Source organism: Microcebus murinus, chromosome 5 (assembly GCF_040939455.1).
Source record: "Microcebus murinus isolate Inina chromosome 5, M.murinus_Inina_mat1.0, whole genome shotgun sequence".
Lineage (NCBI taxonomy): Eukaryota > Metazoa > Chordata > Mammalia > Primates > Cheirogaleidae > Microcebus > Microcebus murinus.
Genome location: NC_134108.1, coordinates 35904636 through 35919488, shown reverse-complemented (window position 1 = coordinate 35919488; position 14853 = coordinate 35904636). Strand labels below are relative to the sequence as shown.

The following is a 14853-nucleotide window of genomic DNA, read 5'->3' as shown; positions in this document are numbered from 1 at the left end:
AGTTCACAATCGCAAAGTTGTGGAAACAACCCAGGTGTCCATCAATACGCAAGTGGATTAATAAAATGTGGTATATGTATACCATGGAGTACTATTCAGCTTTAAGAAACAATGGTGATATAGCACCACTTGTATTTTCTTGGATAAAGCTGGAACCCATTCTACTAAGTGAAGTATCTCAAGAATGGAAAATAAAATTGACTTTAAATCAACAATAATAAAGAAAGACAAAGATGATCACTATAAAATGGTAAAGGGAGCAATTCAACAAGAAAACATAACAATCCTAAATATTTACACATCCAACACAGGAGTGCCCAGATTCATAGAGCAAACCCTACTAGATCTAAGCAGAGACAGGCAGCATTGTAATTGCCAGGGACTTCAACACCCTACTGACAGAACAGGACAGATCATCCAATCAGAAAATAAAGACACCCTGGACTTAAATGGGACTCTACAATAGGCCTCTAATCAGCAAAAAGCCGTACTGCAGCTGTTAAGAAATAACATCTTTGAACATGTAAGTAAAAAAGTTTTCTAAGAAATTAAATAAATAAATAAATACAAACCCCAAGTAATTGGCTGTGTGGTAAAGGCCTTTCCCTTTTGATTCTGTCCTTTTGTGCCTCCCTCTTGGAGTTCTCTTGTTTCCATTACCCCTGCCATTTCCTGCACTGTCCCAGGAAGCACATTCGTTTTCTTTCTTGCTTTAGTGCTACTGAAAGAATTAAGTATTTTTGAAACGAAATGTAATAAAAACTAAACAGAAAAAAAAAAAATCCAAAAACTAAACAAAAGAGATGCAAGCAGTGTGAAAATAGCCAATTTTGCGAAGTATGGGCTTTGGAATTTAAGAAAACTAAATGCTAACTGTAAAATGACTGGTGTAGGCTCGGGTTCCTTTTCTCCCAGCATCTCATATTCTTTGTCTCTGATCATCACATCCCAACCTGAAGTCCCATATAAATGACATTTCCCAATCCTTTTTTTTTTTTTTTTTTTTTTTTTTTGCCATTCTCTCAAGAAAAGAGACTAGGGGAGAACATCGGTCAGTCTAAGGTTAAATGGACAGAACTGATGTGGATTAGTTCAACACCGAAAAAGAGAAAGAAACTTCTAGTGCTTTCCTAATGCAGAATTACAGAGCAAAATAGCCACATCAGCCATTCTTCTCTTGCTCTTTGGGAAAGAGGCAAAGCTCTCTTAGGCCTTTCTTGGACAATGGTGTTGGGGCTAAGAACAGGATATCCCAAAGTATGGCCTTTTAGAATGCTGAGCACTTTGAACTAATGAAGATTAGAAGGCCTCAGAAGCAAAGTCTCTCTCGGCCCTCCTCCCCTCCTGCCTGCTGTCCCTCTTGTTCCCCTGAAGGGAGTCATAGAAACCAGACTTCCTCTTTCCCAAGGCGGGTCATAGAAACTAGAACCCCTCTTCCACAAATCTAGCCATAAAACCCAGCCAGGCCACTCTCTTCCTTCTCCCTTCTCCCTTTTCCCTCTCATTCCATACAGAATGCTACTCAGAGAGGCTAAGAAAAATCTGAACAGACAGGTCTTGCTGGGTTTGCCCACTTGGTCTGTTAGCATCAGAGCATGTGCTTTTGTCCAATCACATATCCACATGGCTGTTCATTCTTCATTGAACCTACACATAAAACAGATGGTTTTTCCTCCGTCTTGGGGTCTTCATTTCTGAAGGCTCCTGTGTTACATAAAATTTTGATTATGTAAATTTGTCATGCTTTTCTCCTGTCAATCTTTCTTTGTCAGTTTTTATTTCAGACCTAGCCAGGAACCCTAGGAGGGTTGAGGAAACTTTTCCTCCTCTATAAGATTTATTTTGAGATTGAGAAGAAGTCTAAATTATATAGATCATATACCAATATAATAAGACTGTTTGAATTACCAAAAATGAATGAAAATTGATGAATCTGACCCAACTGCCTGAAAGAGAGTCACCATCAAGGTAGGTCAAAGAATTTCTTTAGGGCCAGGTCCTACATAGACAGCGGGGAATAATGGCTGGCTTTGGGGAAGTGGAGTCCTAGTTTTCAGGACTCACTTTGAGGAAGAAGAATTCTAGTTTCTTTTCAGAGTGGAAGTCTAACGGAGCCCAAAGCCTGTTTTCCTTCAATGTATTATTATGGTGAAGTTCATGGGCCAGGGCAACATCCTTGACCTGACTTTCCTACTCCTTTCGCTCATTTCGTAGCCTGCCCAACTTCCATGGATGTCCTCAGACCTGCACATTACTAGTGATCTGGAGCTAGCTTAGGCAAGGACTGTTGGACATATTTTTTCTTTGGACACTTAAGATTCCCACTGCATCCTGACTTCTGCAGAATAATCAACTCTTTTAATAAACTTTGTTCTGGCATAAGTTTAGTGTTGTTTGCTGCAAATCAATGTTAATGAAGCAATAATCTACATTATGTTAAGTAAGATGTTTGACTCAAATACTCAGCCATTGTTTCCCATGTGGAGGGGCTGTATAAACGAAGAACATGAGTGTGAAGATGGCTGTTTTACTAAGTTTAGAGAAGTTAAGGAAATTCACCATCATAAGTGAAAATGTAAAATCTTCATTTTTGTAATATGTTGACCTCAATAATAATAATCTCCCTTGGCTAAACCATTATTTGAGGGCTAACACAACTTACCTGGCTAATTCCTTCATTTTTCATGACTCAGCGAGCGGAGGCAAACATCCTCAAAGAATCCTTCCTTTATCTCCTCCTTGCCAGTCTGAGTTAGGTAGCCTCCCCCAGTGCTCACCAGCACGCTGGGCTTACCTCTGCAACCCCACAAGTCACTGCTTTATGGAAAAAAAAACAAAAAAAAAAAACCCTGTTTATTCCTCCTTCTCACCAGACCATGAACTCTGGGTAGAAAAAAAAATCATGTATTTTACTTGTGTCCTTAGCATCTAGAACAGTCCCTGACACATAGATAGATATTCAATAACTATTTCTGAATGAATACCAATATTTTATTTTTATAAACATTGATAAAAACATTAAAGAGATAGTAGCTTAAAATTTTATAAATCAGAAAAATGACTCATAGTGTAGACAAAGGTTAGATAATTCAAGCTGGAAAGTCATTAACTATTTTTAGCTCATTTTAGTAGCTGGGAGTCAACCTCTATCCTGGTGTTTAATTTCCAGGGTAGAGAAGACCAGAACAACTGAATGGACTCTAAAAGTGATTTAATTACTGATTTGTCACTTCATGCATCCGCGGTCACTATCGCCAAAACTCATTTAAAAGCCCTATATTTGGTGTTCTATAGAGCAATTTTAATAGCAATGATTACAAATCAATGAGATCTCCAGAATAACAGAAAACACACTGACCTGTTTGTACATGTGCCAGGAAACTATGAGTATTCCTTCTTCCAAGCAAAACTGTAAGAATCCTTTAATGTTTATTACTCTATACTTTGAGAGTAACTTGGGCATGGATGAAATATAACCTACTGGCTAGTTAAATTCAATAAATCTTTTTTTGAGCTGTGAAATTTTTATAAAGCTCTTTCACAGGAATTATGGGAGGTTTAATATAATATCCACACTCAACGCTGACAGACTTTACCATCAATTTTAAGAAAGAAAGGAGGAAAAAATCACAAAAAATGGCAAACTATTCAAGAACAAAGGTAAAAAAAATACTACATTGTACCTTACTGTTGAAGATTGTGTAGATGTTGAAGAAAAAGGGAGATCTGTAACAGCTGAAGACCAGCGGAGGTGAGACATAAGCTGATATTTCTTACTCCCTGCCATGCTTTCCAAATACACTGCCAGGCAAGCCTTGGAACAGGAGTGTCAGTTTCTAGTCTTCTCTGAAAACATGATTGCCTCATCAACCTACAAGTATAGCCTACAGGTTTGGATTAGAAAAAATATATATCATCAACGCTTATTATTTTCAGATTCCAAATTTGTAAATTTGCCTTCTCACCAAAATTTATTCATAGCATCAAAATCTATACTCCCTGCACATTCACTTAATTCAGACTCATAGACAGAGCCCCTAAAAGACTCGTAGGTTTCCAGCTAACGTCAAACAAGGTGCTCTGCCTTCCTGCTTACTTAGCTATCATGCCACAAACAAATGCCCTCTTTCTGGCCTGCAATAAACCATTTGTGTACTTTTCTTTTTTGGTGATTTTGCTGTTTAAAATTTTCCCCAAGCATAGTGCCAAAGTGCTGTCTAGTGTTCCTAGGTGCAAGATGGCTGTGATGTGCCTTACAGAGAAAATATATATATTAAATAAGTTTAAATAAACTTCATTCTAGTACAAGTTACATTACTGTTGACTGTGAGCTCAATGTTAATGAAGCAGCCATATACATTAAGTAAGTTCTCTGAATAGGCACATACATAAAACACGGTTTTGTATTGACAAACATATTGGAACCAAGTTTTGTAGGAACCTAACTTTGTGTCTCCACTAGGAGCATTGGTTCAGTATTGTAAACCCATGTTCCCCTCCTCTTATCAGGGCATTTGACCTTGTACAGCCAACCTCAAGGACAACTTCAGTTGCACCAAGCATTTATAGGCATACCTCATTTTATTTTGCTTCACTTTATTGTGCTTTGCAGGTATTTCATTTTTTACAAATTGAAAGTTTATTGCAACCTTGTGTCAAGCGTGTATGGGTGCCATTTTTCCAATACCATGTGCTCACTTAGTTTTTCTGTGTCACATTTTGGTAATACTCACAATACTTCAAACTTTTCATTATTATTATATCTGTTATGGTGAAGTGTGATCAGTGATTTTTGATGTAATCGTTTTGAGGTGCCATGAACCATAAGCTTAATCAATAAATATTGTATGTGTTCTGACTACTCCACTGACCAACTCTTTCGCTCTCTCTCTCCCTCTCCTTTGGCCTTCCTATTTTCTGAGACACAACAGTTTTATAATTAGGTCAATTAATAATTCTATAATTGCCTAGAGTTCAAGTGTCCAAGTGAAAGGAAGAGTTGTACCTCCTTCACTTTAAATCAAAAGCTAGGAAGGAATGGAGAAAGCCAAGATGCGCCAAAAGCCAGGTCTCTTGTGCCAGTTAACCAAATTGTGAATATAAACAAAAAGTTCTTGAAGGAAATTCAAAGTGCTACTCCAGTGAACATAAGAATGATAAGAAAGCAGAATAAACTCATTGATGATATGGAGAAAGTTTGAGTGGTCTGGATAGAAGATCAGACCAATCACAACATTCCCTGAAGCCAAAGCCTAATCCAGAGCAAGGTCCTAAGTATCTTCAATGCTATGAAGGCTGAGAGAGGTGAGGAAGCTGCAGAAGAAAAGTTGGAAGTTAGTAGAAGGTGGTGCATGAGATTTAAGGAAAGAAGCCATCTTCATAACATAAAAATACAAGGTGAAGTAGCAAATGCTGATGTAGAAACTGCGGCAAGTTGATGAAGGTGGGTATACTACCCAACAGATTTCCCATGTAGATGAAACAGCCTTATCTTGGAAGGAGATATCATACAGGCATCTTTTGTAACTAGAGAGGAGAAGTCAATACCTGGCTTCAAAGCCTCAAAGGACTGGCTGACTCTTTTGTTAGGGGCTAATGCAGCTGGTGATTTTAAGTCAAAGCCAATGCTCATTTACCATTCAGAAAGCCGTAAGGCCCTAAAGAATTATGGTAAATCTACTCTGCCTATGCTCTACAAATAGAACAACAAAACTTGGATGACTGTACACCTGTTCACAGCATGGCTTACTGAAGACTTAAGTTAACTTTTGAGACTTACTGCTCAGAAGCAAAGATTCCTTTCAAAATAATACTGCTCATTGGCAATTTACCTGGTCACCCAAGAGTTCTAATGGAGATGTACAAGAAGACTAATGTTGTTTTCATGCCTGCTAACACAGCATCCATTCTGCAGCCCACGGATCAAGGAGTAATTTTGACCTTCAAGTCTCACTATTTAGGAAATATATTTCATAAGGCTATAATATTCTCTGATGGATCTGGGCAAAGTCATTGAAAACCTTCTGGAAAGGATTCACCATTCTAGATGCCATTAAGAATATTCTTAATGATTCATGTGGGGAGGTCACAATATCAACATTAACAGGAGTTTAGAAGAAGTTGATTCCAACCCTCATGATGACTTTGAGGAGTTCAAGACTTCAGTGGAGGAAGTAACTACAGATGTGGTGGAAATAGCAAGAGAACCAGAATTAGAAATGGAGCCTGAAGATGTAACTGAATTGCTGCAATTGCATGATCGAACTTGAACAGATGAGGAGTTGCTTCTTATGGATGAACAAGAAAGTAGTTTCTTGAGATGAAATGTACTCCTGGGGAAGATGCTGTGAACATTGTTGAAATGACAACAAAGGACTGATAATATTACATAAACTTAGTTGATAAAGTAGTGGCGAGGTTTGATAATTTTAAAAGAAATTTTAAAAGAAATTTTACTGTGGATGAAATGGTATCAAATAGCATCACACATCACAGAGAAATCTTTCGTGAAGGAAGAGCCAACGGAGGGGGCAAACTTCATGGTTATCTTATTTTAAGAAGTTGTCCCAGGAACCCCAGCCTTCACCAACCACCATCCTGATCCATCAGTAGCCATCAACATTCAGGCAAGACCCTCCACTAGCAAAAAGATTGCTATTCCTTGGCATTTTATAGCAAAAAAAAAGTATCTTTGATTAAAGTATGAACATTTGCACATTTTTAGACATAACGCTATTGCACATTTCATAGACTATAGTGTAAACATAATTTATATATATATACATATATATATATATGTATATATATACTGGGAAACTAAAAAATTCGTGCGACTCGCTTTATTGCGGTGATCTGGAAGGAACCCGCAGTATCTCCGAGGCGTGCCTGTACAGCGCCTGCAGGGGCTGCCTTCCGCCTGCTGCGCAGAGCGGCCGGCAGGTGGCGCCCAGCGGCGAGCTCTTTCCAGCTCGGTTTGGGCCAGGTGGACTGGAAGGGGCGGAGGTAAGCAGAAGAGGCCAGTGGTGGCCGCCCGCGGTCCCCCACCCCCTCCACGCAGCGCTCGCGACACGCGTGCCGGGAGGGGGAGCGAGCGGCGGGCCAGCTGCGTTCTGAGCTTGGGCGCCGCTGCCATCCGCCGTGCGGAGCACTGGGGCGTCCCCGCCGCGCTCGCTTCGAAGTCGGCCACCATGGAGGCGCAGGCACAAGGTGAGTGGTCGCCGATCGCCCCGAGGGTCGGGTCCCGGGCCGCGCACAACGGCGGTTTTCCCGCAGCTCCTAACTTTGCTGTGGGACCGAAGGGATCGGTGCCACCCTACGCGTCAGGAACTCGCTCCTACCCGCGCCTTCAGGATAATGCCTGCTCCCCAAACTCGGGCTTTGCCGTGGGTCTGGGGGTCGGTCAGTGGAGAGGCCCCTTCGCGGAAAACGCGCCCACGGAGCGCTCGAGCCCTTTCCGCCCGGTCGCCCCAAACCTCCCCAACCTCGCGGGTGCGCGAAGGAAGGACCTGTTGTGCCGGGTCCGAAATCCGCATTTGGTTCGCTTTGCTTTGGGGAGTGGGGAGGAAACGCGGCTCCCGTCGCCGGGGGCTGCGGACTTGCGCCTTGAGGCTTCCAAGTTGCGAAGAGCGGGGCTGGGGACCGGCCGAGGTGGTGGCTCCGGAGAGACCTGGGTCTCCCGGCTACGCGAGGGGCTTCCCGCGCGGGGACCGGCCTTCCGAAGCGAGGCGAGCGTTACTGGCCCCCTGAACCCCAGCAGATCTACACGTGTGCCCCGGTTTCCCGCGATCGGGGAGCGACCTCTGCCTCCCCAGGCGCGCGGGGGCCCCGGCCGCCGCAGAGTGGCAGCCCGGTCCCCGCACCCGGCTCTCGGGGCCGCCTGCCCCAGGAGCCCGCGGCGGCTCCAAGGAGGGCGGTCTCGTATCTTGGGGTCACACTAGCACCAGGGTTGGGGAATCCCAATGGAATCGTTCAAGAATGGGTGTAAACGGACTGCGGAAAGGGGCAGAGGTGGGCGGACGTGGAGCGAGTGACAGGTAAGATGGAAATTGACCCAGGAATCCACCTTGGGAGCAGCGCCCAGAAGGGACGGATCGCGGAGTTGATCCTTTAAAGCAATCATCCCCACCTTTCTTCTATACTGTAGGAAATTCTCTGATAGCTTTCAATATAAATAAAAGCCTGTTACAAAAAGAAGAAGAAAAAAAAGAGGTTCATGACCCTATGTGCTCGCCCTCTAGGGGCAGAAGCGTCCTGAATGAGAACGGTTTGGCGAAGGCACCGGCTTGGAGTCACCCAACAGATTTTCTGCCAGGATTACAATTGAACAGCACGAACCATACTCGTTCGTTCTGTCAGCCAAGATCCTGCCCATAAAGCTGCCGCTTCCAATATTTTTCCTCCATTATGTAAATAGGAAAGGAGAATTTAACCAAAGGTAGGGGTCAAATTCAAAAGCAGAGAGGTCAGGTTGGAGGCCTTCACACCTGAACTGAAGCAGGCGGGAACACCGCTGGAGTTTTCCAACCTGCCTTGCAGATTGGAATGTTTTGGAATCTTAAATATTGGTCTTGGCCAATCCCATCCCAAACAAATTGGAATCGCTGGGGCCTGGGCATGGGTATATTTGAAAACTTCCCTTGTGATTCTATAATATTATGCAGAGAGGCTGGAAAAAAAAACCCATAGCAGATAGGAAACATTCATCCAAATTCTGAGGACATCTGAAACTACAGATTGGCAACCACTGGTGCCACTGGTTTGCTTTACTGGTTTGCTTTACTTCTGAGATTACTTAACAAATATCGCAGTGCTTTCCTTTGCCAACCACTGTGCTAGGAAGAGCAAAAACAGACCTGATTTCTGCTTCATGAAATTTACAATGGAGGACAGAAGGGACAGACATTAATTTGATAGCTCCTTGATAAATAAAATGTAAAATTGCTACTGTGTTAATGCCAGGAAGAGGGTCCCATAGGGGAGGGAGAGCCTGCAACACTAAAACCTGGTATGCAATATTCAAAAGAGCACAGATCGTTTATTGTATCCCTGTCCCTGTTCTTTGTGTGTTACATCATTAACTCATTTCATGTGCACAGCAGTCTCATGAGGTCAGGAGGTAGCTACTGTTCTCATTCCCATTATACAGAGAGGAAATATTTGTGGAAATAAACTCCTTGTTTACAGTTAGTTACAGAAATAAACTCCTTGTTTACAGTAAGGAGTAGCAGAGTGGATGCTGTGAGTGCCCCATTCCCGCTCAAAGTCCAGGACTTTTAGAGGAAAGAAAACCTAAGCTCCTGCCCATCTCTCCAGCTGTGCTTTGGTGCTGTTCCCATCCCTCTCATGACTGGATGGAACCTTTGTGGGTGGGGAGGACTAGTAAAAAGGCAAATGAATATGAGAAAAGTGAACAGATTTAAGAAATTCTTAAGAAGAAAAATGAAAATAATTTGGATTGGATATGATATGAAGGAGGCAGTGTCAAGAATGACCCCAGCTTCTTGTACAACCAAATGGATGATGTTTAACTCTAAAATCTTCATTTTCCCAGTATGTTAAGTTTTTCATTTCAGAATTTTTTTAAGTCATTTAAGCAACAGGCATATTAAGTTCTTTAACAATAAAACTTTTCACAAACTGTCTATATTAAAAAATCTTTTTTTCTACTTGGCACATTGTTTTTCTGGCGAAATGAATGGTTGATTCTTAAATTCTAACTAAGGTAGTCCTGTGATTTTCAAAATATACGTTTCTACCTTCAGTGCAGTTTATTTTAGAATGATTTGGAGTGGAGATGGCTTGTCTTTCTGCCTCTGAACCTAGAGACAAGCAAAGATGAGTAAGGTTAAGTAGGCAGGTGCTGATAAGATGTCCCCTTGTACTGTCCAGGAGACCACACAGGTGCTGGGGACACTGTTTACATACATGGCTCAGTTAATGCCCCAACAGGTCCTAGAAACTTGCCCGTAAGTGAAATCCAGCAAATGTGTTCTTGATTTTGTGAAAGAATAGATTTCTTCCAGCAAAACAAGAAGACATTCAGGGGAGATGGTAGGAGGGAAAACACGAACTGGGATTATGAGTGGAGTGATTCAGTGAGGAGGGCAGTGTGGGGTGAGAGGACAGCATTCCAGGTGCTTCCCACTGGTGCTGGATCATTCTGCTTTAATACCATTGATATGTTAGAGAGGGAATTTGCTTGGGAATGTTGCATTTCCCAGAAACACACGGCAGTCCTTCAGAATGAAAACTTCCTGATCCTTTTAAGCTACCTTTCAATATTTCATTATTCTAAATAGAAATAACTTTGTTGTTTTTGCCTTTCCCAAAGTTTTAATGTTAAAAGGAAAACTTTTTCTCCATTTAACATTCCTATTTTTTCAAGTTAGTAACTGTGTTAGTTCCTTGTGGCTGCTACAAATTACCACAACTTAGGTGGCTTAAAATAATAGAAATTATTCTCATATACTTTGGACATTAGAAGTCCAAATCATTGTCACTGGGCTGAAATCGAGGTGTTGGCAGGGCTGCACTCTGTCTGGAGACTGAGAAATAATCTCTTTCTGCCTCTTCCAGTTTCTGGGGGCTGCCGACTTTCTTTGGCTTCATCACTCCAATCTCAGTCTTCCTGGTTACATGGCTTTCTCTTCTGTCTGTGTCAATCTCCCTCTGTCTCTCTCTTATGAGGACACTTGTGATTTCATTTAGGGCCCAGCTAGGTAATCCAGGATAATCTCCTTGTCTCAATATCTTTAATTTAATTACATCTGCAAAAACCCTTTTTCCATATAAGGTAACGTTTACAGGTTCCAGGAATTAGGACCTGATATCTTAGGAGACCATTATTCCGTTCACTATAATAACTATTTTTTATATTCAGACATCCACTCAAGAGGATTCTCAGGAGTCCATGAATGACATAAAGTAATAAATATCAGATTAATCCTACCTCTTTTCAAATTGCATTAAATGAAAATGCCATGTATACCTTACATTATACTTTGCTCATAGAACATTTATATATTCTTATCTTGTTCCGGGAAGGACTTAGGGCAGTTTATACGGATATATAAAATACAGCAAGATAATGTAAATTAGAAATAGATGAAAGAAAATAAGGATAAGAAGAGAAAATGAAACAAAGGATGAAGCTCTAGAAAACTGCATACAATTATGTCCTATTTATTGATATTGCATGGAAAGCAAATTCTTACGCTGCAAACAAAGTATGGTGTTTTGTTACAAAGCAATAAAATAACCCTTCCTCCCCCTGCCAAATAGCAGCAGGTGCAGTCTTTTATACAGGCATATCTTGGCTATATTGTAGGTTCACTTCCAGGTCACCAGTTCAGTTCAAGAATAAACTGAATATCACAATAAAGCGAGGCATGCAAATTTTCTGTTTTTCCAGTAAGTATAAACATTACATTTACACCATGCTGTAGTTCATTAATTGTGTAACAGCATTACGTCTAGAAATGTACCTACCTTGATTAAAAAATACTTTATTGCTAAAACAGAATAATCATCTGAACCTTCAGTGAGTCATAATCTTTTTGTGGGTGAAGGATTTTGCCTTGATCTTGATGACTGCTGACTGATCAGAGTGGTGATTGCTGAAGGTTGGGGTAGTGGTGGCAGTTTTTAAAAATAAGACAACAATGAAGTTTGCCTCATCAATTGACTCTTCTTTTTCTAAAAGATTTCTCTGTAGCATGTGATGCTGTTTGATACCATGTTATCCACTGTAGGACTTCTTCTAGAGTCATTCCTCTCAAACCCTGCCACTGCTTTATCAAATTAGTTTATGTAATATTCTAAATCCTTTGTTGTCGTTTCAGTGATGTTCACAGCATCTTTTCCAGGAGTAGATTCCATCTCAAGATAACACTTTCTTTGCTCATCCATAAGAATCAACTTTGCTCATCCATAAGAATCAGCTCATTTGTTCAAGTTTTATCTTGAGAATGCAGCAATTCAGTCACATCTTCGGGCTCCACTTCCAATTCTAGTTCTCTTGCTGTCTCCACCACAGTTGCAGTTGCCTCCTCCCCTGAAGTCTCGAACCCTTCAAAGTCATCCATAAGGATTGGAATCAACTTCTTCTATACTCCTGTTAATGTTGATATTTTAACCTCCTCTCATCAATCACAGATGTTCTTAATGGTATCTAGAATGGAGAATGCTTTCCAGAAGGTTTTCAATTACTTTGCCCAGATCCATCAAAGGAATCACTGTCTATGTCAGTTATATCCTTACAAATTGTGTTTCCTAAAATAATAAGACTTAAATCCTTAAGGAACTTAGGTATTTGGGAAGGATAAATTAGTCTTGATTTCAACATAAAATGACTTGCTTCATTAGGCCCTAACAAGAGTCAGCTGGACCTTCAAAGCTTTGAAGCCAGGTATTGAGTTCTCTCTAGCTATGAAAGTCCTAGATGGCATCTCTTTCCAATATAAAGCTGTTTGGTCAACGTTGAAAATCTATTGTTTAGTGCAGCCACCTTCATCAATGACCTTAGCTAGATCTTTTGGATAACTTGCTGTTGAGCTTCCACGTCAGCACTTGCTACTCTACCTTGCACTTTTATATTACAGAGACAGCTACTTTCCTTAAATCTTATGAACCAACCTCTGCCAGTTCTAACTTTTCTTCTACAGCTTCCTCACCTATCTCAGCCTTTATAGAATTGAGGATAGTTAGGACTTTCCTCTGGATTAGGCTTTGGGTAGAGAATATTGGGGCTAGTTTGTTCTATCAGACCAATCATATTTTCTCCATATTAGTAACACAGCTGTTTCACTTTCTTATCAGTCATGTGTTCACTGGAGTAGCACTTTTAATTTCCTTTGAGAGTTTTTTCTTTGCATTTGCAACTTGGCTGATTGGCACAGGTGGCCTGGCTTTCTACCTATTTTGGCTTTTTCCTTGCTTTCCTCACTAAGCTTAATCATTTCTAGCTTTTGATTTAAAGTGAGAGATGTGTGACTTTTCCTTTTCCTTGGACACTGAGAGGCTATTGCAGAGTTATTAATTGACTCAGTTATAGTATTGTTGTGTCACAGAGAATGGGGAGGCCCAAAGGGAGGAGAGGAACGGGGGGAATAGCTGGTTGGTTGAACAGTCAGAATCCATTGGGTTTGCTGTCTTACATGGGTGTGTGCGGCTCGTGGCTCCCCAAAACAATAACAATAGTAATGTGAAAGATCACTGATCATAGGTCACTATAATAGATATAATAATAACGAAAAAGCTTGAAATATTACGAGCATTACCAAATGTGACACAGAGACACAACATGAACACATGCTGTTGGAAAAATGGTGCTGATAGACTAGCTCAACGCAGGATTGCCACAAATCTTCAGTTTGTAAAAACACAGTATCTGCAAAGTGCAGTAAAGTGAAGCTCAATAAAAGAAAGTATGTCTCTACTATAAGCATCAGGCTATCCAAGGAAGAAAATTATTTTGAATTTTATATTTAGAATTTTATATTGTGATTCAGGCAATATAATCATAAACCTCAAACTGTGGAAGCTAACTGGTATACATTTTGATATTTGATTTTTAAGAGTATTATTAAGACTATTCATAGTGTCTTCAAAGCTGCCTCCTATAGTTTTATTTCCCCTTTAAATAAAAGTTTTAAAGTAGGCAATGATGTATATGTTGGATTAAGTCAGTCATTTTGAACAAATCATGTACTATTGATATAATTAAAATTCTTTTAAAATCTAATCATACAAATGATAAATATTATGATATATCAGAACCTATTCAAATTGCCTTCCCTAATATACATCTTATTTTCTTAATTGGATAGGTGGAATCTGAGATGTTTCTTAAAAAACTTACAAGCAAAAGAGTTCATTTTTGTGACCTACAGTAAGATTTGCTACTTACTAAGGTATAATAAATAATAAATAGATAATTCAGCAGCAAATATTGATTTGTTAAATAAATATCTCAACAAATATTTATTGATTACTGTAGTAATGGCAAAGGCAAATATTCAACAAACATGTACTATTAGGAGGCAGCAGGGTACAGTGCCTAAGATCCCACAATCAAGGCCAACTGCGTAGATTTTAATTCTGGTATGTTATTTACCATTAATATGACCATGAACAAGTTATTGATATATCTAGGCTTTGATTTCTATGTAAGTAAAGTGAAGATAATAGTTCCAATATCACAGGATTATAATGAGGGTTTAACAGGTTAATGCATGCAAAGTGCTTAAAACAGTGCCTAGCACATGGTAAGAAGTATATAAATATTTGCTGTTACTTTTATTAGCATATGCCAAAACCCTTGCATTATCTTAATGAAACCTGATAATAACACCACGAGGTAGATACCTTTACTTTTAACTCATAAAACTCAATAAACAGGGAAACTAAAGGTCAGAAAAATTAAGTGAGGAAGACAAGATTCAACTCCAGGTCTATTTGAGTCCAGAGTGTGAGCTTAACTAAAATGTACTACGCCTCAGTGTGTACTGGGCAACATGTGCCAAAGTGGAAACAAAGATGAGCTTGACTTGGATCATCTTTTCAGGAGGGTAGCAAAGAAGAGTCGAGAGTCATTCCTGTGTGTAATAGCACATTGAAGTGATGGGGTGATGTATTTCCATCCCAATGGGATTTTTAGAGTGCTAGAGTGCTAACTAGAGCTAATTCACATTTAGGGAGATGATGATAATAATATTTTTAGTAGTTTTTTAAAATGTCAGATACCATGCTATGTACTTTTAATAAGCATGTTATTTAATAAGTACAATGAACTCAAAGGAAGATAATGTTATTTTTATTTTCCACACGAGGAAACTGAATGACAGAGTAGTTACA

At 40.1% G+C, this 14853-nt stretch overlaps 1 protein-coding gene across 6 annotated transcripts in view; it reads left to right on the top strand.

Moving 5' to 3' along the window:
• TPD52L1 (TPD52 like 1) overlaps positions 1–14853 on the top strand; it is a 377442-nt gene that overhangs the window by 290486 nt on the left and 72103 nt on the right. For 5 of the 6 annotated variants that reach the window (XM_012777516.3, XM_012777512.3, XM_012777511.3 and 2 more), the window contains exon 1: positions 6972–7206. In XM_012777516.3, the coding sequence (XP_012632970.1) occupies positions 7188–7206 (19 nt within the window). In that variant the 5' untranslated portion in view covers positions 6972–7187. Of the gene's footprint in view, positions 1–6971; positions 7207–14853 lie in introns of those variants that run through there. The other variant, XM_076002992.1, reaches the window with a different exon arrangement.